The sequence below is a fragment of the Apus apus genome, chromosome 11, assembly GCF_020740795.1.
Source record: "Apus apus isolate bApuApu2 chromosome 11, bApuApu2.pri.cur, whole genome shotgun sequence".
NCBI lineage: Eukaryota > Metazoa > Chordata > Aves > Apodiformes > Apodidae > Apus > Apus apus.
The window spans coordinates 19,973,884-19,994,878 of record NC_067292.1 but is presented as its reverse complement, the minus strand read 5'-3'; the positions used below and the strand labels follow the sequence as shown (position 1 = coordinate 19,994,878).

Genomic DNA, 20,995 nt, shown 5'->3' with positions numbered 1-20,995 from the left:
CAGTCTCTGTTTGGTGGAGCCTGTGTCAGGGCAAGAGGTAACAATCTTGAGGATAGGAAGTTCCATCTAAACGTGAGGAGGAACTTCTTTCCTGTGAGGGTGACAGAGCCCTGGGACAGGCTGCCCAGAGAGGTGATGGAGGCTCCTTCTCTGGAGACTTTCCAGACCTGTCTGGATGCCTTTCTGAGTGCCCTGCCCTGGTTTTGGTCCTGCTCTGGCAGGGGGGTTGGACTCAATGACCTCTGGAGGTCCCTTCCAACCCCCACCATTCTGAGACTCTGTGATGACCCTCAAGGCTCTTGTTTGATTGTTCTGAACTCAGGTGACACCAGGAAACCCCTCTCTAGCCCTGGAGCTGCAGGAGGTGGAGCCCTTGGTGGTGCCCCAGGCTTCTCCCACCCGCGAGCGCTCTCCAGATGTCATCTCCTCAGCCTCCACAGCCATGTCCCAGGACATCCCAGAGATTGCTTCCGAGACCCTGCAGCGCAGCTTCGCGGCGGCTCCGGCCGGGCTCCCCGGGGAGGTGCTGGAGCCCAGTCACCATGCAGACAGCATGGCCTCTGCTGCCTCAGCCCTGCACTTGCTGTCCCCCAGGAACAGGCACAGTTCCGAGCACAGCCACCACTCTTTGGACATGCCTCCAGTGGAGGTGGACAGACTGAACGCTCCGTCCTTACTGGAGACTGCTTTAACTCAGGAAAATGCAGCTGCTGACAGTGTGGTGGGTCAGCCCTGGCCAGCAGCTCCTGACATAACCAGAGAAACCAGGAACAGCATGGCAGACAGGTAACCACTGGGCTTTCTCCTGCTTAGGGCATGTTCTTTGCACTTGCCTATTCCCAGCTGGTTGAGAAGCCCTTATGTTGGGATGCAACCAGAACAGTTGTCCATCCCTCCCTTTCCTGAAAGGATCTAGTGATCCAGCCTCTGTGCTGTGTCCTGAACTTCCTCAGCCAGCTCTAACAACATCATGTACACCTGCTTCCCAGGAGCAAACTGTTCTGCTGGAGCACTGCTTGGATTCAGCACAGAATCCCTGTCCCTGCCTTGTGGTGAGATGGGAACAAGGAGATGAATCTGGCACCTGCAGAGTCTGCCTAGGCCAGGACTGCAGGCACCAGGAGAGCCTGCAAACACCTGCCCTTGCAGCAGGACTCACAGGCTGAGGGGGTCAGTTTTGTCCCTCAGACTGTCCAGGGCTGTTCCCTCCCATCAGAATTCCAAGAGAAAAGCTTTCGCCTCATGCCTCCCTACCTGAGGAGGCTGCTTCAGGCAACAGTCTCAATTCTGCTGGCTCTGGGGAGGGTGCTGAGCCTGTGTTTCTATGCAGGGCTTTTCCCTTTGCTCATAATTTGAATTGGAGAAAATACTTCCCCAGGAGTTGGTGACTTCCCTCAATCCCACTCTGTCTTCAGGGCTTCTCATATCCAAGGAGCAGAGCAGATCTGGCTGGCTCAGAGGTAGTTTGCTTCTGCAGCAATAGAATTTTTTGGCATTCCAGCTCAGCTCAGCCATCAGGCTGCAGGGGAGTAACAAGTGCTCAGTTGTGGTTCAAGATCCTCCTGCACACGGAGTTCAGAGACCTGGTTGATGCCTTGTGTGTGGGGGGGTAATTTGCCTTCAAACCCTTTATGAAGTTCAGGCTGGATTTGCTGTAGCAGTTCTGTTCTGTCTGGTAGAGCTAACCCATCACATTGATGCACTTCTCTCTGTGAGCTCCTCAGCCACTTGGAAGATCTGAGGAACAGTGACTTTTGCCCCAGTGCTGAGTAGCACCTGAGGAAGAGCAGCCACAGATGGTGCTGTTCACTGTGCTGCCCCTTTTGGGCAGAGTCTCACCTGCCTTGGGTGGGTGTCTCTTGAGATATGGTGCTTGGGCAGAGCCTGACACATAGCTGAGCTGCTTCCACCAAGATGATCAGAGGCCTGGAGAAGCTCTGCTATGAAGACAGACTAAGAGAATTGGGGCTGTTCAGCCTGGAGAAGAGAAGGCTCCAGGGAGACCTTAGAGCACCTTCCAGTGCCTGAAGGGGCTCCAGGAAAGCTGGGGAGGGACTTTTCATCAGAGAAGACAGTGATAGGACAAGGGGTGATGAGAGAGGGGAGATTTAGGTGAGATATTAGGAAGAAATCCTTCACTGTAAGGGTGGTGAGGAACTGGGATGGGTTGTCCAGGGAGGTTGTTGATGCCCCATCCCTGGAGGTTTTTAAGGCCAGGTTGGAGAAGGTTTTGTGCAACCTGGTCTAGTGGTGGGTTCCCTGCTCATGGCAGGGGGGTTGGAACTTGATGATCTCTAAGGTCCCTTCCAAACTTAATGATTCTATGATTCTTAAGCCCCCCAGAAGAATGCATAGAGAAGTTTTTTAGCACCTCTCAACAACCCTTCACCTCTCTCTGGATCTTTGCATGTAGGGGTGGGGTGGGGGTTTTTTTGTTTTTGTCATTTTAGATAGGATCTGCTGTGAGAGGTGGAGTGAGTGGATGCCCAAGCTGAAAGAGGCTTTGATGACATCTTCTTTTTGTCCCTCCCTCTAGCCCAAGGGATGAGGTTGAAGAAAAGCACAAGAGCTCTTCCTACCACCGACACAGCTACCACCTGCTGCAGCACGACAGCCAGGATGCCAGTGCAGAGCAAAGGTACCCTGTGCTCACCCCACCTGGCCTCAGCTCTGTCCCCAGCAAGTCTTCACGTGGGGGCTGAATCTCTGTGCTTTGGCTCCTGACCTCACGTGTGTGTGCAGCTTCTGCAGTGCTCTGGTAACTTCAGGTGGTCACAAGATTGGCCCAATTTACTCTCTGTAGGGAAAGGTTTGTGCTGCTCCTAACAGCACTGACCAGGCTTGGTTTAATTCCCGGTTACAACCTGCTGGAGGAGCAGTTCCCAAATACTGTGCCTTAGATGAGGTGGTGAGAGGACCTCAGAAGTTAGTTCCTTGCTTTTGAGAAGCTTCAGGAGGCCACCCTGCAGCTCCTTGGGCACACTCTGTGTGTGTGGTCAGCTCAGCTCAGCCCAGTTTGACAGCTAAAGTTTCATTCCTAATCCATGTTTTGATTCCGACTGAAGCACGTGGCCTGTGTTGGATGGCTGGTCAGCAGCTGGAAGACTCCAAGGTTCCCAGGATCTTCTGGGCTCAGCCCAATTCTCCTCTATTCCCACAGTACCTGCTGAATGTCTTTCTGTCTGTCAGGCTGTAAGGATGTCCTGTTCTTGGGCTCCCTACTGGGTCAGCTCCACACCCTCAGGCTTCTGTGCTGGTGTGTGTGCAGCCGGTGCGGGCACCGTTCCACCACGCTGCCTGGACCACAGTTGTCCCCAGCACAGAGACCTTTCAGGTCTTGTTGTGCAGCCCTCAAGCTGACCATTAGCAAGCTGGCTCAGAACAGAGCAGCAGGTGCTGAGCTCCCCAGAAGTGTCTGTGGTGGAGGTGGTGGGTGTCCTCTGCTGCCTGACCGTGGGTGGATGACTCTGGGTGGATGAAGAGCAGTGTGACCCTGCTCTGCAGGGCGGTTGGGCTGGATGGTCTCCAGAGGTCCCTTCCAACCCCCACCATTCAAAAAAAAAAACAAAAAAAGAATCCCCTCCCCTTAGTGAAGGCTGATGCTGTCTGGTACTGCAAGTGATGTCCCCTCCCCTGCTGTTCCCTCGCAGTGACCATGATGATGAAGTTGCAAGCTTGGCTTCTACATCAGGTGGATTTGGTGCCAAAGCGTCTACGCAGAGGCTGCCGGTGAAGGACTGGAAAGCCAAGGCATCCCCTCGGGGTTCCCCAAAGCTCAAGAGGAAGGGCAAGAAAGATGATGGGTATGTTGAGCTTGCCAGGACCTGGTGGCCATGGGACCAGCTGTGCAGGGCCAGAGTCTGGAGGAGCTGTTAAATGAGGGGCTGAGGCTGGGCCAAGTGTCCCACCCCTCACCCCGCTTGGCAAATGGTGGGAACCCCACAGAAGGTGTTGCTGGTTCCTCAGTCACCCACTGCCACTTGGGGGGTGTGGGAGGAGGTGCTGCACTACCTGTCCAGCTGGCAATCAAACCCCAAAGTACAGCCTGGGCTTCAGAAGAGGTGGAGATGGTAAATCACACATTGTGGTGGGGACACTGGATCCATTGGCTGGTTTCAGTGAAGGCTTCATTGGGACTGTGAGGCTGGGAGTAGAGCTTCATTCACGTGGCCTCCATTCCTAATTGGCTTCTGAACACTGTCACAGTGCCCTTGTTCAGCAGCATCTGTCCTTTGTCACCTGCCTTGCTGCTCTGTGTGTTTCTAAATGTGCCCCTCTGAATGTCTTGAGTGAAAACTGGTGACTGGAAAGGTCTGCCCATGGCAAAGGAGACCAACCTGTCTGCATTAGGGTGAGGAGAGCAGCACAGCTCCTGCATGGGGCTCTCTCCTCATCTTGCCTCTCCTAGCTCCACGGTTGGGATCTCTACATGTGCAAATCACAACCTGGATGGGCCGTGGCATGACGTTTCTGGCTGTGGTCCTGTGCTGTGGCACCCAGAAGCTCCAAAATTACTTTCCTTTTTCCTGCCTCAGCCCTTTGGAAGTTGCTGCTTGGGTGCTGGGTGTTGACTTTCCTTCTGGAGAGTTGGAATAGTCATATTTGTGACTTGGATAAAGACAGGCAACATCAGTGGATCAGTTCAGGGTTTTTCCCTGTTCTGCTGGTGTGCATCACCAGGTTCTTGAGAGCTGGAGTGGTACTAGATGATTTTAAAGCTCATTAATTCTATATTTAACAAATGGGTACTTGGTTTTCCTTTGTAAAGAAGAAGGAGACCTTCCGAAGTTGTTTGGCAAAGCCTTCCCTGGCTTTGAATTTGGACAAAACTGAAAAATCAGTTTGTTGGTCTTTGTAGCAGTCCTCCCTGAGACCTGGTTCAGATCTCCTCCCCGAGACCTGGTTCAGATCTCCTCCCTGAGACCTGGGTCAGATCTCCTCCCTGCAAAGGAACCAGCCTGTAAGGAATGGAATAGCACAAGGGATGGAAGGATTTAATCACTTCTCGTGGCTCTTCAGGGGATGCTGGGCAAAACAGGAGTGTGAGCTGGAGAGTAGAATCTAAAGCAACCATAAAATGTGTGACCTGGTCTGGCAGAAGACTTGGAGAACCAGAGCAGTTACTTGACATGATTGGATTACTAGTTTTCTTTTTTTGCCAGGGATGTGAACCAGTCACCGAGATCATCCAACAACCAGGTGAGTCAGAGCTTCAATCTGTCCCAAGAGGATCCTGCTCCAGCTCTACCAACTGTCTCACCTGAGATGAAGTTTATCCCAGTTCCTTGAAATACTGTGGGCCAGGCCTGAGCAGGCTGAGGTGTGACTGGCCTTGGCCTTGCTCTGCTCTGACTGGAGCTGCCCAGTGCTGCCCAGCCTGATGGCTTCCTTCACCTTTGCCTGGTGATGTCCATTTTGGTGTTCTCACAAGCCCTGTGTCACCCGAGGCCCTTCCACCCATTTCCTCTTCCCTGCTGAGGTGACTCGCACAGTAGGAAAATCTCATCTCTAAACTGGGAAGATAAGGATTCAATGGATGGGCCAGTCAGTAGATAAGGAGTTGGCTGGAGCTGGCTGGCTGATTCCAGTCAAAGAGTTGTGGTCAAGGGCTTGATGTTCAAGTGGAGAACAACTGGTGAGTGGTGAAAAGTGGTGTTCCTCAAGGACCTTTTTATAAGGGTCAGTAGCAATAGGACAAGGGACAAAGGTTTTAAGTTGAAAAAGGGGAAATTTACACTAGAAATGAGGAGGAAATTCTTTGCTGTGAGGGTGGTGAGACCCTGGCCCAGGTTGCCCAGGGAAGCTGTGGCTGCCCCATCCCTGGCAGTGTTGAAGGGCAGGTTGGATGGGGCTTGGAGCAACCTGGGCTGGTGGGAGGTGTCCCTGCCCATGCAGGGGTGGGATTGGATGATCTTTAATGTCCCTTCCAACCCAAACCATCCCATGATTCTATGATTTTTTATGTTCAGAGGCCTAAACACTCTCAGTGCTAAAAGTGGCCAACAGTGAGGAGGATCTGTTTTCTTCAGTTTCCTTTTAGATGACAGAGATTTGGAGAGAGTCTTGAATCTGAACAGTTGAGGATATTCTAAGCAACCACTTACAAACTCCATGTGGGAACTTCACGTACCTTTGTCAGTTTATTTCTTGGGACAGAAGCCTTAGAAATAGACATTGAGCTGACCCCATTTTTCTGTTTTGTGTGTCATGCTTCAGTCTAAGGCACAAGGCTTGACTTGATCACCCAGCAGAAAACCTGACTGACCCCTGATCCTGTCAGAAGTGAACGTTTGTCCTCTCCACACCTAGGTGACCCCAGAGTTCCAGGATGAGCTGATGTGCATCTTGAGGAGCCAACAGCGGGAGCTCTCGGAGCTGCGGCAGAACCAGATGGAGCTGCTGCAGAGACTGACAGATCACCTGGATGCCATTCAGAGCTCCCTCATGGGCCACGTGGAGAGAGTGATTGACTCCCAGCAGGAGCAGGAACGTATCCTTGTTGACAAATATTGTGTGGGAGTCAGGGAGTGGAAGGCTGTGGGGCAGACTGGACACAGGAGGAAAGTGAAGGGAGTTCAAGGATCTCGGCAGCATGGGCCATGGGTGCAGCAAGGTTGCCTGGCTGCAGGGCAGCTAGTCCAGTTCCTCTTGATTCCTCAGAAAGAGAATGGAGAAAAACTGAGACTTCTCTGTGCCACTAAATCTTCTAATTGCTCATTAAGACCAGGAATGATGCAATGCTGGAGCAGACTATTAGGTGTAGTTCACCTAATGCTCCGTCAGGCAGCGGCCGGTTGCACAACAGTGGTGATGGGATGATCCTTCCCTTCCTTCCCTCCTCAAGGCAAGTCAGAGTCTGCACCAGAAATACCATCAGACTGCCAGTCTCCATAGCTGAAGGTAGAACTGTCCTGTCTGTACCTATAGACACATCTGGTGGTCTGCAGGTCCCTTCTCTGGTCTGAAAAGTACTTTCTTTTGGTGTTTTCAAACCTGACATTCACTTATTTTCACTGGCAGCAGCCAGTTCTCATGCATCTTTTGCTGCCCTGGAGTTGGTCTTTTTCCCCACACTGAGCAGCTCCTGTTCCATGTCTTAAACCACCCTTAACTTAACATGACACCACCTAGGTGGTCCTTCTTTGGCAGGGGGCTTGGACTTGATGATCTCCAGAGGTCCCTTCCAACTGCTAACATTCTGTGATCCTGTAATTAGTTCTGTTTTCTCTGTTGATTAGTCTTTCCTTTCTGACCACCAGGCTGATAGTTTCATGGATAATTCAGAGAGCTTTCTACTGACCTTGGGAGTCTAGAGCTGCATTGGAATATTGGAATAATTTTTCCCTGCACAACTTCATACCTGCACTGGGTTTTGTCAGCAGCTGGATTGTCTTTTCACTGCTTGTTTTGGGTTCCTTTCTGAAGGCATCACAGTGTTTTTGTGGGGGCTCCTTGGTTGCTTCATGAGGTGTGATGAGCCTGGGTTTGCTCCCATGCTCTGTGTCACTGAAGTCCCCCAGTTCCATCCTGTAGGAACATTTTTACTGGTTTGATTTTTCTGGATATTGGGTTTCTTAGTTTCTCCAGCAGGTTTGGCTGGGTTGGGGTTAACTTTCATCCTAGCAGCTCCTGTGGTGGTAAGTTCTGGATTTGTGACCAAAACAGCCTTGATGACGCCCCGATGTTGTTGCTAAACCCTGTCAAGGCCTTCTCCATTTCTCACCCTGCCCCACCAGTGAGCAGGCTGGGGTGGGCAAGGTGCAGGGAGGGGACAGGGCTGGGCCAGCTGACCCCAGCTGTGTCCTGCACGGTGTGACAGTCTGCTCAGCATCAGAAGCTGGAGAAAAGGAGGAGGAAAAGGAGGGAAACTGGGAGTGATGGGGTTTGTGTTCCCCCATTGCTGTTGGGTGGGATGAGCCTGGTGTCCCTGGGGGTGGCCAATCAGCTGCCAGCTGCAGGACTGAGTTCATTCCTCATTTTGCTTCTCCCTCACGTGCAGCTTTTGCTTTCCCTCTTAAACTGTCTTCGCCTCAACCCAGGAGCTTTCTCACTTTCCCCCTTCCTGTCCCCTCCCTGTCCAGCTGCAGAGGAGGGAGCAAGCTGAGCTGCCCAGAGGGGCACCCAACTTGACCCACAGCAGGCAGGGAGCTCTGCTGCCCAGCTTCTTCTGGCTGTTTGACTTTTCCACCGCACCTTCCAGAGCTCTTCTCACCTTGCTCGTTTGTTGAAGAGCAGCCTGTTGTTTACAGGAACACCTCCGCAATGACAGGTAGACCTCTCTTTCACCCACGCTGCAAACTTGCTCTCACTGAGCTTCTGGAGGTGATGTGAGTGTCCATCTTCATGGACAGGAGTGTTGAAGGTAGAGAAGAAAGCTGTGGTTGGTGCTCCTTAACGTGCTCTCCCTAGAGAGGAGACTGGACCGCGCGCTGACGGAAGGCCAGCAGCGCAACGGGCAGCTCCAGGAGCACCTCTCCCAGCAGCTCTCCCAGTCCCTTTCTGCTGCCGTGTGTACCCGTCTGGAGAGGACCATCCGTGAGGAGATGAAGAAGACTGTGCCCCAGTGTGAGTGTTGCTGCCCAAGTTCTGAAGGGAGGTCTTTGCATTTAGCCCCTCAGGGACCAGGCGTGTGCTGTGTCAAAGTGTCGGCTCTGCCTGAGGCAGGAGTTGGGTTGCATGAAGAGCAGTCATTGCTCTTCACTCTGTTGTGGGTCTTGCTGCAATCTGAGAGAGGAGATGTGGTTTGGAAGGAGTGAGAAGTTCCCAGAGGGAATGTCTTTCCAGAGAGCCTGGTCTGACCTTCCACTGTAATCCAGAAAGCTTCTGGGAGTCTGTTCTGTGGAGGGAGGCAAAAGAAACTAATGAGTTTGGAAATGCTGAGCAAACTTAAACCTGTGTTTGCCCTTCTTTGAAGCACTGGCATCATCCATGTGAGGAAATGTTCAAGGAAGTGCTGGTGGGAAAGCCTTCTGCAGCCATCAGTGTCCACCATTCTGCTTGAAGCAGGGCTGCCCACTATTCTAGATCAGGTCAGCTCTGACTTTGTCAAGTCCTGAAAACCCTCGAGGCTGGAGGTTCCACAGCCTCCCTGGTGCCTTCCAGAGCTTTACCACTTTCCTGGCAAGAAGTTCCTCCTAATGTCCAACCTTAGCTTCCCAAGCCAGAGTTTGTGACCATTTGCCCCTCACTGTGTCATAGCCAAGAAGAGTTTGACTCTGTTTTCTCTGTTGGGTTTTGAAGTGTGACTCTAGACTTTGCCATGTTGTGCCCAGGCATTTCCAAGAGCATGGACCCTGTTGCTGGCCAGCTGAGCAACACGATTGCTGCCAAGCTCACCGCTGTTGAGGGGACACTGAAAGAGAGTATCACCAAGCTAGTGAAATCAAAGGTAAGGACCAGCAGGCTGCAGCTTTTCCTATGTAGCAAGTCCTCATACCTCTTTCCGTCACCTATGTCTCTAGGTAAGGTCAGTTTAGCCGCCATGGTCAAAGTTCTTTGCTGGTCTCATCAGGAGAGTGAGCTCATTGTGTCCTCACCTGCTTGGCTTCCTGAGCCCTTTCTTTTATTCACCAAGAGAAACCAAGAGTCCTTTCTTCCATTTACCCAACCTCATGAAGTTCAACAAGGCCAGGAGCAAGGTTCTGGACCTGGGTCGGAGCAATCCCCAGCACCAATAGAGGCTGGGTGGAGAATGGATGGAAAACAGCCCTGAGGAGAAGGACTTGGGGGTGTTGGGTGATGAGAAGCTCAACATGACCAGCTCCATTTGCTGGAGCCTAGAAACCAACTGTGTCCTGGGCTGTGTCACCAGCAGAGTGACCAGCAGGGCCAGGAAGGGGATTGTCTCCCTCTGCTCTGCTCTGGTGAGACCCCCCAGCAGGGCTGGGGCCAATTCTGGGGTCCCCAACACAAGAAGGACGTGGGGCTGTTGGAGAGAGTCCAGAGGAGGCCATGGAGATGATGGGAGGGCTGGAGCAGCTCTGCTCTGGAGCCAGGCTGGGAGAGTTGGGGTGTTCAGCCTGGAGAAGAGAAGGCTCCAGGGAGACCTGAGAGCACCTTCCAGGGCCTGAAGGGGCTCCAGGAAAGCTGGGGAGGGACCTGGGACAAGGGCAGGGAGGGAGAGGACAAGGAGGGATGGATTAGAACTGGAAGAGGGAGACTTGAGGTAGATCTTAAGAAGAAATTCTGTGCTGTGAAGGTGGTGAGACCCTGGCCCAGGTTGCCCAGGGAAGCTGTGGCTGCCCCATCCCTGGCAGTGTTGAAGGGCAGGTTGGATGGGGCTTGGAGCAGCCTGGGCTGGTGGGAGGTGTCTGTGCCTATGGTAGGGGTTGTAACTAGATGATCTTCAAGATCTCTTCCAACCCAAACCAGCCTGTAATTCCATGATGTTCTCCTAGAGGGGAGGGGAGGATTCTCGCTACAGCAGTGATTTTAGGGCCATCTCAGTCAGCAAAGTGATGAAAGTTTGGCTCTTCTTCTCTCTGCCTTTCCACTGCTTTCAGGGAGCAGAAGCATTCCTTGTCTTGGCAGGGAATGGTGGCTTGTGGGAGGAAAGCAGGGAAGGAAAGAGGAGCCACACCTGCCTGTGCCACCTCCCCTCGCTCTGCAGCAGGACTGTGGGGAAATGGGGACCTTCTGGGGCAGGTGCTGTGGTCATGGTGGAGAGAGCTGAGGAGAAACAGGCTTCTGGCTCTGGGCTGTACTTGTGTGGGTGGGTTGCAGGGACCATCACATCTCCATCCTGCAGCAGGCTGCTGGCCATCTTCTGAGATCTCTTCTGTGTCCACCTGCAGAACCTGACGGACACCGTGGTGAGGGCGACGGCCGATACCCTGCAGGGCCCCATCCAGGCTGCCTACAGGGAGGCCTTCCAGACTGTCGTGTTGCCAGCCTTTGAGAAGAGCTGCCAGTCCATGTTCCAGCAGATCAATGACACCTTCAAGCAGGGCACACAGGAGTGTGAGTGGCTTCTCTCCTCTAGGTTTACTCCGTGCAGCACACGTGCCTTAGTGCTGGACAAGTTGGCCTCAGGGACTTTGCCTTTTGGAATTTCACTGATAACTGTCAAACCTCTTTGCCCATCCCCATGGTCCAAAGACCTGCTCCATTTCACATTTGGAGAACAGAAGCTGAAGGGAGGAGGAGCTTGTGGGTGGTGCTGTAGGAACAGTCACCTCTGGTCTCTGTAGCCCATGTGGTGAAACACTTGGCCTCATTCCCTGAGTCTGTGATTTCATCTCTTGAGTATTAAAGCCCAGCTGTAGGATCCCACCATCCTGACACCAGGAAGTTGATGGTTGGAGGAGGTAGCAGCTAGGTCCTCATCTCAGATGCATAAAGGATTGGGGAATGTTTAGAGAAGGGCACAGGGATCATGGAATCCCAGAGCAGTTTGGGTTGGAAGGGACCTCAAAGATCATCCAGTCCCACCCCCTGCATGGGCAGGGACACCTCCCACCAGCCCAGGTTGCTCCAAGCCCCATCCAACCTGCCCTTCAACACTGCCAGGGATGGGGCAGCCACAGCTTCCCTGGGCAACCTGGGCCAGGGTCTCACCACACTCACACTCAAGAATTTCCTCCTCATGTCCAACCTAAATCTCCCCTCCTCCAGTTTTAATCCATTCCCCCTTGTCCTCTCCCTCGCTGTCCTTGTTCAGAGTCCCAGCTGGATGGGGCTTGGAGCAACCTGGTCTACTGGGAGGTGTCCCTGCCCTTGCCATGGGGTTGGATCTAGATGATCTTTGAGATTTCTCCCAACCCAAACCCCATTCTGTGACTCTCTAGGGTGGCTGGAAGGGTTCTAGATCAGGGCAGCCCAAAAGCAGACTCATGCATTGTCCCCTCTCTCCTGCTCTCTCACCCACTGCCTCAGTAATCAGCTCTGCTGGAGAACACGGAGAACCTGGCAGCTGGATTTCTGCCCTAATGGTCTCCACGGGTTCTGATGGCACAACCATCTCCCTCTCTGCTTGTTGCAGATATCCAGCAGCTGGAGACTCACTTGAAGAACAAGAAGGTACGAGAGCAGGAGGCCCGGGACCCGCTGCTGAACCAGCTCCGCCAGCTCCTCCTCACCTTCCAGAGCAGCACGGAGCAACTGGCGTCCTCTGTGGCAGCCAGTGTCCATGCTGAGGTGCAGCACCAGCTACACATCATCGTGGGCAAGTAAGTTGACAGCTGGGCATGTGGAAAGAGAAATGGGTGAGATGTTCTCACGTGGGTGACAAAATTCTCTCCCTGCTTAGCTGTGGGATGAAGCCACTGGCCGCTGTAGGGCTGCTTGTTGGCTGTGCAGCATCAAAGCATGTGGGCTGGTGGGGCTGGTGGAGCTGGTGCCCTGTGGAGCACAGAGTGAAAGCCATGGAAGGTTTCCACCAAGCAGCTGTATCACTGCTGCATGTGTGAGCTTGGGGCCTGCATTTTGGTCTCCTCTGTGCACGCTGGAGGACAGGAGGACTTGGGCAGCCCGAAAGCACTCAATTCTCACCACCCTTCCAGTTCTGAAATGTTCTCCTGGTCTTTTGAGGGCTTTTCTTACCTCTGTGGCCTCAGGCTTACCAGCAGTTTCTGCAGGCTCCTCTGTCCTCCCAGCTGCTCTGCTGGTGTTTGGCCATCCTCTTTTCAGGACTGATCCCAGTGGTGCCTTCAACACATTCATGCCGTGAAGCTGGTGGCAAGTAGCTGGGCATGGCTGGTGACCACCTGCAGGCCAGAATGGTCCTGTTTTAAGCCACAGGAACGTTTGGCAGAGGGGACTGGGGTTTCCGTGCAGCTCCCACTTGCCAGGAAGATTGAGGGCTGGTCCCATAGCAGGGCTGTGCTGGGTCCCAAGGAGGTCCTGCTGAGGCACAGCAGGTTCCCTGCTTTGTGCCCTGTGTGAGAGGGGAGCAACCAGCCCCCGGGGGAGGGAGGGAGGGTGTGACACAGCAGCAAAGCCCCTCCTGGGAACTGGTCTGGTGTGGAGAAGCCTCAGGCTGGGTGGCAGTGAGGTCTCATTCTGAAGGTGTCACCTGCAGGCTGGGACACTGTGTCTCAGCTCTGATGGGGAAGCTGGGCCCTCTGGGGAGGAGCCCAGAGCTCAGGAGCCTTGTTTGTGAGCCAGAGATGTTTAAGATTTAAAACGCTCTGTAATGAGAGGCTTGGTTCCCTGGGACACCACTTTCCCACACGGAATCCCAGCATCTCCCACATTCCTTGGCCACAGAGCTGCCTTGCCAGCACGTTTCCCTTTGGGAGCCACCTGCCATAGAGCACAACCTCTGGTTCCTCTCCACTGCAAGTTCTGTGCCAGGTTGTCCCTCAGCTCTTCATTTTCAGAGGTGGCTTTGGGTTTGTTTTTCAGCATGCAGGAGTCTATTTTGGCCCAGGTGCAGAGGGTCATTAAAGGAGAGGTGAGCCTGGCCATGAAGGAGCAGCAAGCTGCTGTCACCTCCAGCATTGTCCAGGCCATGCGCTCGGCGGCCGGGACTCCCATCCCTGCGGCTCACCTGGATTTCCAGTCTCAGCAAACTCACATCCTCCAGCTGCTCCAGCAAGGACACCTCAACCAAGCTTTCCAGCAGGTACCAAGGCTTCCTGGCAGCAGGCATCGCTGCTTCCTGGGGGATGGAGGGGGGGAAAAGGGCTCCTTGAGCTGGGGACATGATCCCACAGCTTACTCTGGAGTGAGCTGGGCTCAGGAGTTCTGAGCTCCCCGGGTCAAGAAGGGCAGGGAACTGGTGGAGAGGGGACAGCAAAGGGCTGCAAAGATGATGAGGGGACTAGGACATCTCTCTGAGGAAAGCCTGAGGGACTTGGGTCTGTTCAGCCTGGAGAAGAGCAGACTGAGGGGGGATCTTAGTGGTCATCAGCACTCCAAGGGTGGGGGTCAGCAGGATGGGGCCAGTGGTGCCAAGTGACAGGACAAGAGGTAACGGGCACAAACCTGAACATTGGAAGTTCGTTCTAAATGTGAGGAGGAACTTGTTGTCTGTGAGGGTGGCAGAGCCCTGGGACAGGCTGCCCAGAGAGGTGGTGGAGCCTCCATCCCTGGAGACATTCAAAGCCCACCTGGATGCCATCCTGTGCAACCTGCTCTGGGTGACCCTGCTCTGGCAGAGGGGGTTGGACTAGGTGATCTCCAGAGGTCCCCCTTCCAACCCTCACCATCCTGTGGTTCTGTGAAAAGCCAGAGATGGGCAAGTTCTGTGACCTGGTGGCAGTTCCTCCTTCCCTCCCTGCCCGGTCAGGCTGGTGCCAGCGCTCCAGTCAGCCCGAGTGTTTTGCCCTCAGCAGTGACACGTGGTGCAGCCCCAAAGAGCAGGAGCTTCCTAAGCCTCTCCAGGCAGATCTACCAGCTGGGCTCTGACCTTGTCTTTGCCTTTGAACATGTAGGCAGATCTGTTAGAGCTGCTGCAGATAAACTCCTCTGGGAATACCAGCCGTGCCAGGGAGTGCAGAGCTGGCCCTGCTCTGTGCTGCTGCCTGTGACCAGCTCCCCTCTGTCTGCTTGGGGTCTGCTCTCCTTGGAAAAGACATGAGTGTCCTTTGAGCACAGACTGAGAGCTCCAACACAGTCCTGCTTGCAGGGTTTGTAGGGAATTCTGCTCCCAGAGGAGGCCAGCCAGCCACTGAGCTGCCCCAGGGCTGAGGGGCTGCCTCCTGCTCTGCCCTGTGTCCTTCACCTGCCCCTCGATTCCTCCTCGTTCCTACCTGTGTCTTCCTTGCAGGCTCTGACAGCAGCTGATCTCAACCTGGTCCTGTATGTCTGTGAGACAGTGGATGCTCAGCAGGTGTTTGGGCAGCACCCATGCCCACTGTCCCAGCCTGTGCTGCTCTCCCTCATCCAGCAGCTCTCCTCAGATCTGGGCACTCGCACGGACCTGAAGTTGAAGTGAGTATGAGGAGACCCCAGGGGCTGAACCTGGGCAGACCTGTCCCTGCCTCTGGCTTTAACTTCACTGCTTGGATGTGGAAGGTGGTGCTTCAAGAAGGTCAGAGCTTCTGTGGCCTGTGACTGGCCTGGGAACAGCCAGGAGTGAGTTGGGAAAAGCTGTAGGCATTGCCATGGAGAGCCTCTGCCTGGAAGTACTGTCACCTCCTGTAGTCTGTAGATACGTGGTCTGTGCAGCCATCTCCTTCCACCGTGGCACAATTTCCCTGGGGAGGTTAAAGAAGAGATAGTGATGCCATGTTCCCTGGGTAGCTCAATATCCAGAGCAGCTTTGCTCTGTCCTCAGTTCTTAACCCATCCCTGGACTTTGTGTTGGCAGCTTCTTGTCGTGACTGCCAGACAGCTCAGTGGGAGGTGGCAGCAAGTGAAGGCTCTTGGATGTTCCAAGCAAAGCTCGTGTGACAAAGTAGTGACTGTGCTGACACTTGCCATGAACATTTTTAGTGAGTGACTCAAAACACTGTTATCTGCCCTAAAAAACCCACTTGTTAAAGTGCCTACAGGTTTGAACTGGGGCTTGTGTGGAGGATGTTTTGCACCAAAGTTTTATCTCAAGTTAACAATAGGGGTAAAACAAGCCAGAAAAACTGAAAAAGAGCCTGAAGTTCCAGCCCATCAGAGTTGAAGTTGCTGCTGTGAAGTCCAGGCTGGTCTGTCAGGGAAAACCTTTTGCAGAGACCACGTTGCCTGGCTCAGGCTGCGGTTTGAAAGCGTCTGGCTTGTCTGGAGTTGAGAAAAGTTTGTTGGTAAAACTCTTGCCTTTCCCCACCTCTCTCAAACACATGTAGTTACATTGGAAGCAGCTTTTAAAATATCCCCCTTGATGAACAAGCCTCACTGTTGAGGATTTTACTGTCTAATAAGTGACTAATTCTTCTTATGCTAAAAAAGCAGCAAAGAAGATGCCTACAGAGCTGTGACCAGGCATGGCCTGTGGCCAAGTGCCACCTCCAGCTCTGCAGGGGCTTGGAGCTCGCTGTGGTGCCCACTTGGTTCAGGCAGCCAGGTTGTGTTGCTCATATTCCAGGCTGGAAAAGATGTGGGCTGCCCTTGGGTGCTGAAGAAGGGATGGGTGGACACTGCTCTGAGTCCCTAACGTTTATTTCTGTACTGTGTTGGGGTGGTGGGGCAGCAGAATCCTGCACCTTCAGTGCTCAGATGAATGGAATGGGGTTGGGATCACATGCTGGGCCTGGTTCTGACTCCAGTCTCTTTCCTTCAGTTACCTGGAGGAAGCAGTGATGCACCTGGACCAGAGCGACCCCATCACCCGTGACCACATGGGGTCAGTCATGAACCAGGTGCGGCAGAAGCTCTGCCAGTTCGTCCAGGTGGAACCTCACAACACGCTGAACAAGCCTGCCCGGCGCCTCATGATCATGCTCCAGGGCCTGGTCACCCCTGGCATGACCTAGGAGGACCTGGCTGCCTTGTGGGCTTCCACAGAGCAGCCCACCCAGCAGCTCGAGTAGATACTAACCACCTATGGCTTGTGTTAAGAGCTCCTGCCAGGAATTCTATCAACATGTGTGTGATGTCTCTAAGGCAAACGCCATCTGTCTATAGTCCCAAATAGTCACTGAACGCTCACTTGGCTTATTTTTCCTAAATAGCCTCTTTTTTGAGAGAGTTAAGTCTCTTCTTCACCTGCCCGTCCATCCCCCAGGCCTGCCTGGCAGCCCAGGGGGCACCCAGCAGAAGCTGGATCTCCTACCCCTTTAGTTTGGAGCCTGCTGCTGGGAGAGGGGAGCTGAGCCCTGCCCGGGGCTGCCGGGGACACCTCCTCCTCCTTGACCAGAAACCAGTCCCCGTGTCTTAACCAAGGACTCAACCTCCTCCCCCCTGCTGGGGTGAGTAGCCAGGAGGGTGCCAGCGGGGCAGGAAGGGGCTTTGCTTTGACTCAGGCTCCCCTGGGGTGCAGGCAGGTTTGGGCAGGGGCTGCTCAAGCCTCTGGAGTGACCCTGGGGCTGGAGGGTCAGGCCAAGCTGCACCAGCCCCTGGGGAGATCAGTTCTGTTGTGCATTGGAGCATGTCCACAGTTCAGACCTTAGTTTGGGTTTTACACCAGGGTTTTTCTTTTTATCTAAATTTTGGAAGTTTGTTTTGGTTTGTTGGTTGTTTTTTTTTTGTTTGGTTTGGTTTTTGTTTTGTTGTTTTGGTTTTGTTTTTTTTTTTCCAAATAACATTAAAAACAATTCAATAAACGACTTTTTGAGAAAAAAAAAAAAAAAAATGGGAACCTGTTTCTATTGTGCTGTGGAGGGAAGACTGGATGGCTTTTGGGACCAGTTCTGGAGCACCTGAAATGTCTTGGAGAGATGTGCCCTGGGCTGGAGCTGAGGGAAGGGGCTGGGCTGCCCAGTCCCAGATCTTCCCCTTTGGAATATCTGGGAGCAGTGGCCCAGGAGAAGCTGTGGCTGCCCCATCCCTGGCAGTGTTGAAGGGCAGGTTGGATGGGGCTTGGAGCAACCTGGGCTGGTGGGAGGTGTCCCTGCCCGTGCAGAGGGGTTGGAGTAGATGAGCTTTGAGGTCCCTCCCAACCCAAACCCTTCCATGATTCTATTTCTGGGAGAGCCGGGGAGGATTTATGAGGAAGGGGGGTTGGCTACCCGCGGGAAGAAGACCTCGCTTCCCTTCTTCCCACCCGAGCCGTCTCCTCCCGCTCCTCCCTCGGGCGGTGCAGCACCGGGGGGCTCGGGGCGGGGCCGGGGCGGGGCGGCGGGGCCGGCGGAGCGGACGGCGCCGGTGGCGGGGTCCGCACCATGGGCTGCGGCTGCTGGCGGCTGCCGGGGCCGCTCTGCCCCCTGCTCCCGCTGCTCCCGCTGCTCCTGCACCTCGGTGAGTGCCGCGGGGAGCGGGACACGCCGTTCCGGGACGCCCCGGGGCTGGGGGAGGTTGGCGGGGGGGTTGGGATGGGACCCTTCATCTCTCGCCTCTCCGGTGGTGGCGGGGAACGGGGTGCCCGGTTGCCCCGAGCTCAGCGAACCCCTGTGTCCCGCGCCGGGCGGAGAGGAGAGCGGCTTTCAGCGCTGCCCGGGGGTCCCTCTGCCCCGGGGGTCCCTCTACCCCGGCAGGATCAGTCCCCGGCTCCGGTTGCCCAGCCCGGCGCGGTGCCCCGAGCCAGCCCTGCCCTCCTGCCGCCTCGCCCTCCTTCCCCGGGGCCTGGAGCGCATCGGGCACCGGCCACGACGGGAGAACCATGGTCCGGTGAATCGGCACCTCTCGGCATTCCCGCTGCTCCTCAGAGGGAGCAACCGGCCGGCATCCCGGCCCCGGGAGGGCTGCGGGAACCGGGGCTGGCCCTGCCCGGCCCAGCGAGGGGACGGGACCACCGAGCCGGGGCAGTTTTAGGGCTCGGAGGGAGGAGGATTCAGGCCGTGACCCAGGAGCAGGACGGCTGCGTGGGCGCTCTGCAGCACCCTGGGCTCCCTCCCTGGCTTTCCCTTGGGGCTCCCCCCCCTCGCCTACCCCTTGGGGATCTCTCCCTGCCGGAGCCGGGGGCAGGTTTCCTCCCCCCGCGGTTGTGCAGAGATGATTTGCCCTCCTGGTTTCTCCCTCCTGCCCTCCCCAGCCTCGCACAGAAGGAGCTGGGCAGAGGGGAGGGATCCCCCCGGGCGTTAGAGGAGCCCAGGAGGCCAAAAGGGACCAGCCAGCCGAGGGAAGGTGCCTGCTGGCCCCACCGCTGCTGGGAGACGCCAGGCTTGTTGCCTGGCTGGATCTGAAGAGAAGCAACAGATCCCACTTTCTCCCTTAATACCTGCCATGTTTGCTGCCCATGTGGCTGGCATCAACCTGAGACTTCCCTCGGGGGTGAGCTCAGGGGGTTTCTCGTTGCAGACCCGTGCCATGCTCCACCACGGGCTGACCCCGACACTGGTCTTGGCCAGAGCTGCTTTGTTCAGGGCCTTGTTCCAGGGGCATGGGATGCCAGTGGCACGGCACACGGCTCCCTAGAAACATCCTGGCTGCCTTGGCAGCTGCTTCTGGGGGCTCCTTCCCACAGGGAACCCCTCTGGGACTGTCCTCAGGCTTTCTTAGCATCTGCATCTTGGAGAGCTCCCGGGTACACACCCACGAGGGCACTTCCAAAAGTGTCCCAGCTCCTGTGACATGCCCAGGGAACCCGTGTCCATCCAGCCCCGAGGCAGAGCCAAGCCGACCCTGCCATGTTTCCCATGTCCCAGCCACGTGCTGGCACTTTCTGGGCTTCCCCCAGCAGTGGGTGCCACTCGTGGCTGTCCCCAGCACACCCTGTCACCCAGCGCCGCGGTTCAGCCACTCCTGGTGGTTCATCCCTTGCAGAGCAGAACAGAAGTGGGGCTTCCTGGGCTGAAGGAGCTGGAGTTGCACTTGTGTCCTTTTCCTTGTGTACTTCCCCTTCCCCTTTTCCCTTCTCCTTCCCCTTTTCCCTTCTCCTTTTCCTTCCCCGTTTCCCTTCTTCTTTTCCTTCCCCTTCTCCTTCCCCTTTTCCTTCCCTCTTCCCTTCCTCTCTCTCCTTCCCCTTCCTCTTTCCCCTTCATCTTCCTCCTTCCCCTTCCCCCGTTCCCTCCCTGTCCCTCCGCAGCAGAACCCAGGGCTCCAGCTTCCTGAGCCTTGGCTTTTGTTTATCGTGGGTTTTGGGTTTTTTTGTTCCTTTTTGTGGTTTGTTTGTTTTTTCCCCTGTTGTAGCCAGGAGTTAATCCTCGCTGCTGGGGGATAAGCGCGGGGACAGATGGCTCCGGGGCAGCCCCGAGGCAAAGCAGCCGCTGCCACTCGTGCCCTGCTGGCAGCGTCACTCGTGGGGGTCACCGCATGGTGCCACACCAGGCTCCAGGGCCAGCACCCCGAGGGGAGGATGGGGGCTCTGGTGGGATGCGGGGCGAGGGGGGTGGCCCCGGTGCACACTCTGGAGCTTGGTGTCCCCCCCACGGTGGGGGTCACCCCCGAGCCGGCTGGGTGGCGGCTGCTGGGGGGGACCACGGGGGCTCAGCGGGGTGTGTGTGTCCCGCAGCGGCCAGCCAGGAGCCGCTCAGCACGGCGGGGCAGTGTGACACCATCTACCGGGGCTTCGCCACCTGCCTGATCAGCCTGGGGGACAGCATGGCCCGGGGCGGCGCGGAGGAGCAGGAGCTGGACACCATCTGCAGGTGGGTGTCCCGGGGGGCTGCGGACCTGCCGCCAGACCTGGCCCCCGCCCACCTGCCTCCCGTGTCCCGTCCCGTCCCCCCCCCCCAGGTCCTGGGATGATTTCCACGCGTGTGCCAGCGAGGTGCTGTCGAGCTGCCCCGAGGAAGCGGCGGCCATCTGGGAATCTCTGCGCCGGGAATCCCGTAAGATCCAGTTCCAGGGGAACCTGCAGGAGCTGTGCAGCGCCCGGGGCCGCCTGGCCAGCTCCCGGGGCTCTCCGGACACCGACAGCAGCCAGGCCACCCTGCGGGGCTCGGCCACCCCGCCCCGGCCGCGGCTCCCGGCGCTGCTGCTGCTGCTGCTGCTGCTGCCGCGGCTCTAGCCCTGCCCGCCCCAGCCCGGGCATCCGTCGCGGGGCACGGGTCCTCTCCTGGAGCCCTTCAGATGAGTTTTATATTTATATTAAAAGACGCTTTTAATAAATGACGCTTCCTGGCTGTCTCTGCCGCGGGATGCCCCTCGCCCCCTTCCCAAGCTCCAGGTTTGCTCCAGGGGATATTCTCCCTGTAGGGGGGGAGGGGTTACGGGGGGGCTCTGGCTCTGTCCGGGCAGCCCACGGGTGCTCCTCGACCCCGGGGGGCTGTACCAGGGATTCCCACCCCCCCACCCTCCCTGACAGCTGCTTTGCAGGGTGAGACACGAAGGATGTTCCCTCAGAGACAGGTCAAACTGCTCCTTCATCTCAAAGGGCATCTGAGGAAAACACAGTGCCTGGATTTCTCTTCCCCCCCCCCATCTTTTTGGCAGCTGGGAGCTTGTCCTCTGATGGGCAACTCCAGCAGCACGAGGTGGATTCCTAAAAGAAATCTCATTTTCCATCCTTTTTCTTGGGGTCCTGCTGTATTTGTTCCCATTTACAGCCATCAAGGAAACTGGGGGGTGCTGGGAGAGGAGG

The 20,995-nt window shown here is 55.8% G+C and overlaps 2 protein-coding genes across 2 annotated transcripts in view; both read left to right on the top strand.

Moving 5' to 3' along the window:
• The window catches only part of EDC4 (enhancer of mRNA decapping 4), a 42,910-nt gene extending 25,752 nt beyond the window's left edge, over positions 1-17,158 (top strand). Inside the window, exons 18-29 of the mRNA XM_051629333.1 lie at positions 323-786; positions 2,537-2,638; positions 3,651-3,803; positions 5,163-5,199; positions 6,310-6,490; positions 8,410-8,565; positions 9,273-9,388; positions 10,794-10,959; positions 11,981-12,167; positions 13,345-13,564; positions 14,711-14,874; positions 16,157-17,158. Of these exons, the coding sequence (XP_051485293.1) occupies positions 323-786; positions 2,537-2,638; positions 3,651-3,803; positions 5,163-5,199; positions 6,310-6,490; positions 8,410-8,565; positions 9,273-9,388; positions 10,794-10,959; positions 11,981-12,167; positions 13,345-13,564; positions 14,711-14,874; positions 16,157-16,349 (2,139 nt within the window). The 3' untranslated portion in view covers positions 16,350-17,158. The remainder of the gene's footprint in view (positions 1-322; positions 787-2,536; positions 2,639-3,650; positions 3,804-5,162; positions 5,200-6,309; positions 6,491-8,409; positions 8,566-9,272; positions 9,389-10,793; positions 10,960-11,980; positions 12,168-13,344; positions 13,565-14,710; positions 14,875-16,156) is intronic.
• Positions 17,159-17,696: 538 nt separating this feature from the next.
• Positions 17,697-20,455, top strand: NRN1L (neuritin 1 like). The gene is made up of 3 exons (XM_051629415.1): positions 17,697-17,772; positions 19,925-20,060; positions 20,149-20,455. Exons 1-3 carry the CDS (start codon positions 17,697-17,699, stop codon positions 20,420-20,422), a joined length of 486 nt encoding a protein of 161 aa, XP_051485375.1. The 3' UTR covers positions 20,423-20,455.
• The last annotated feature ends 540 nt before the right edge of the window (positions 20,456-20,995 follow it).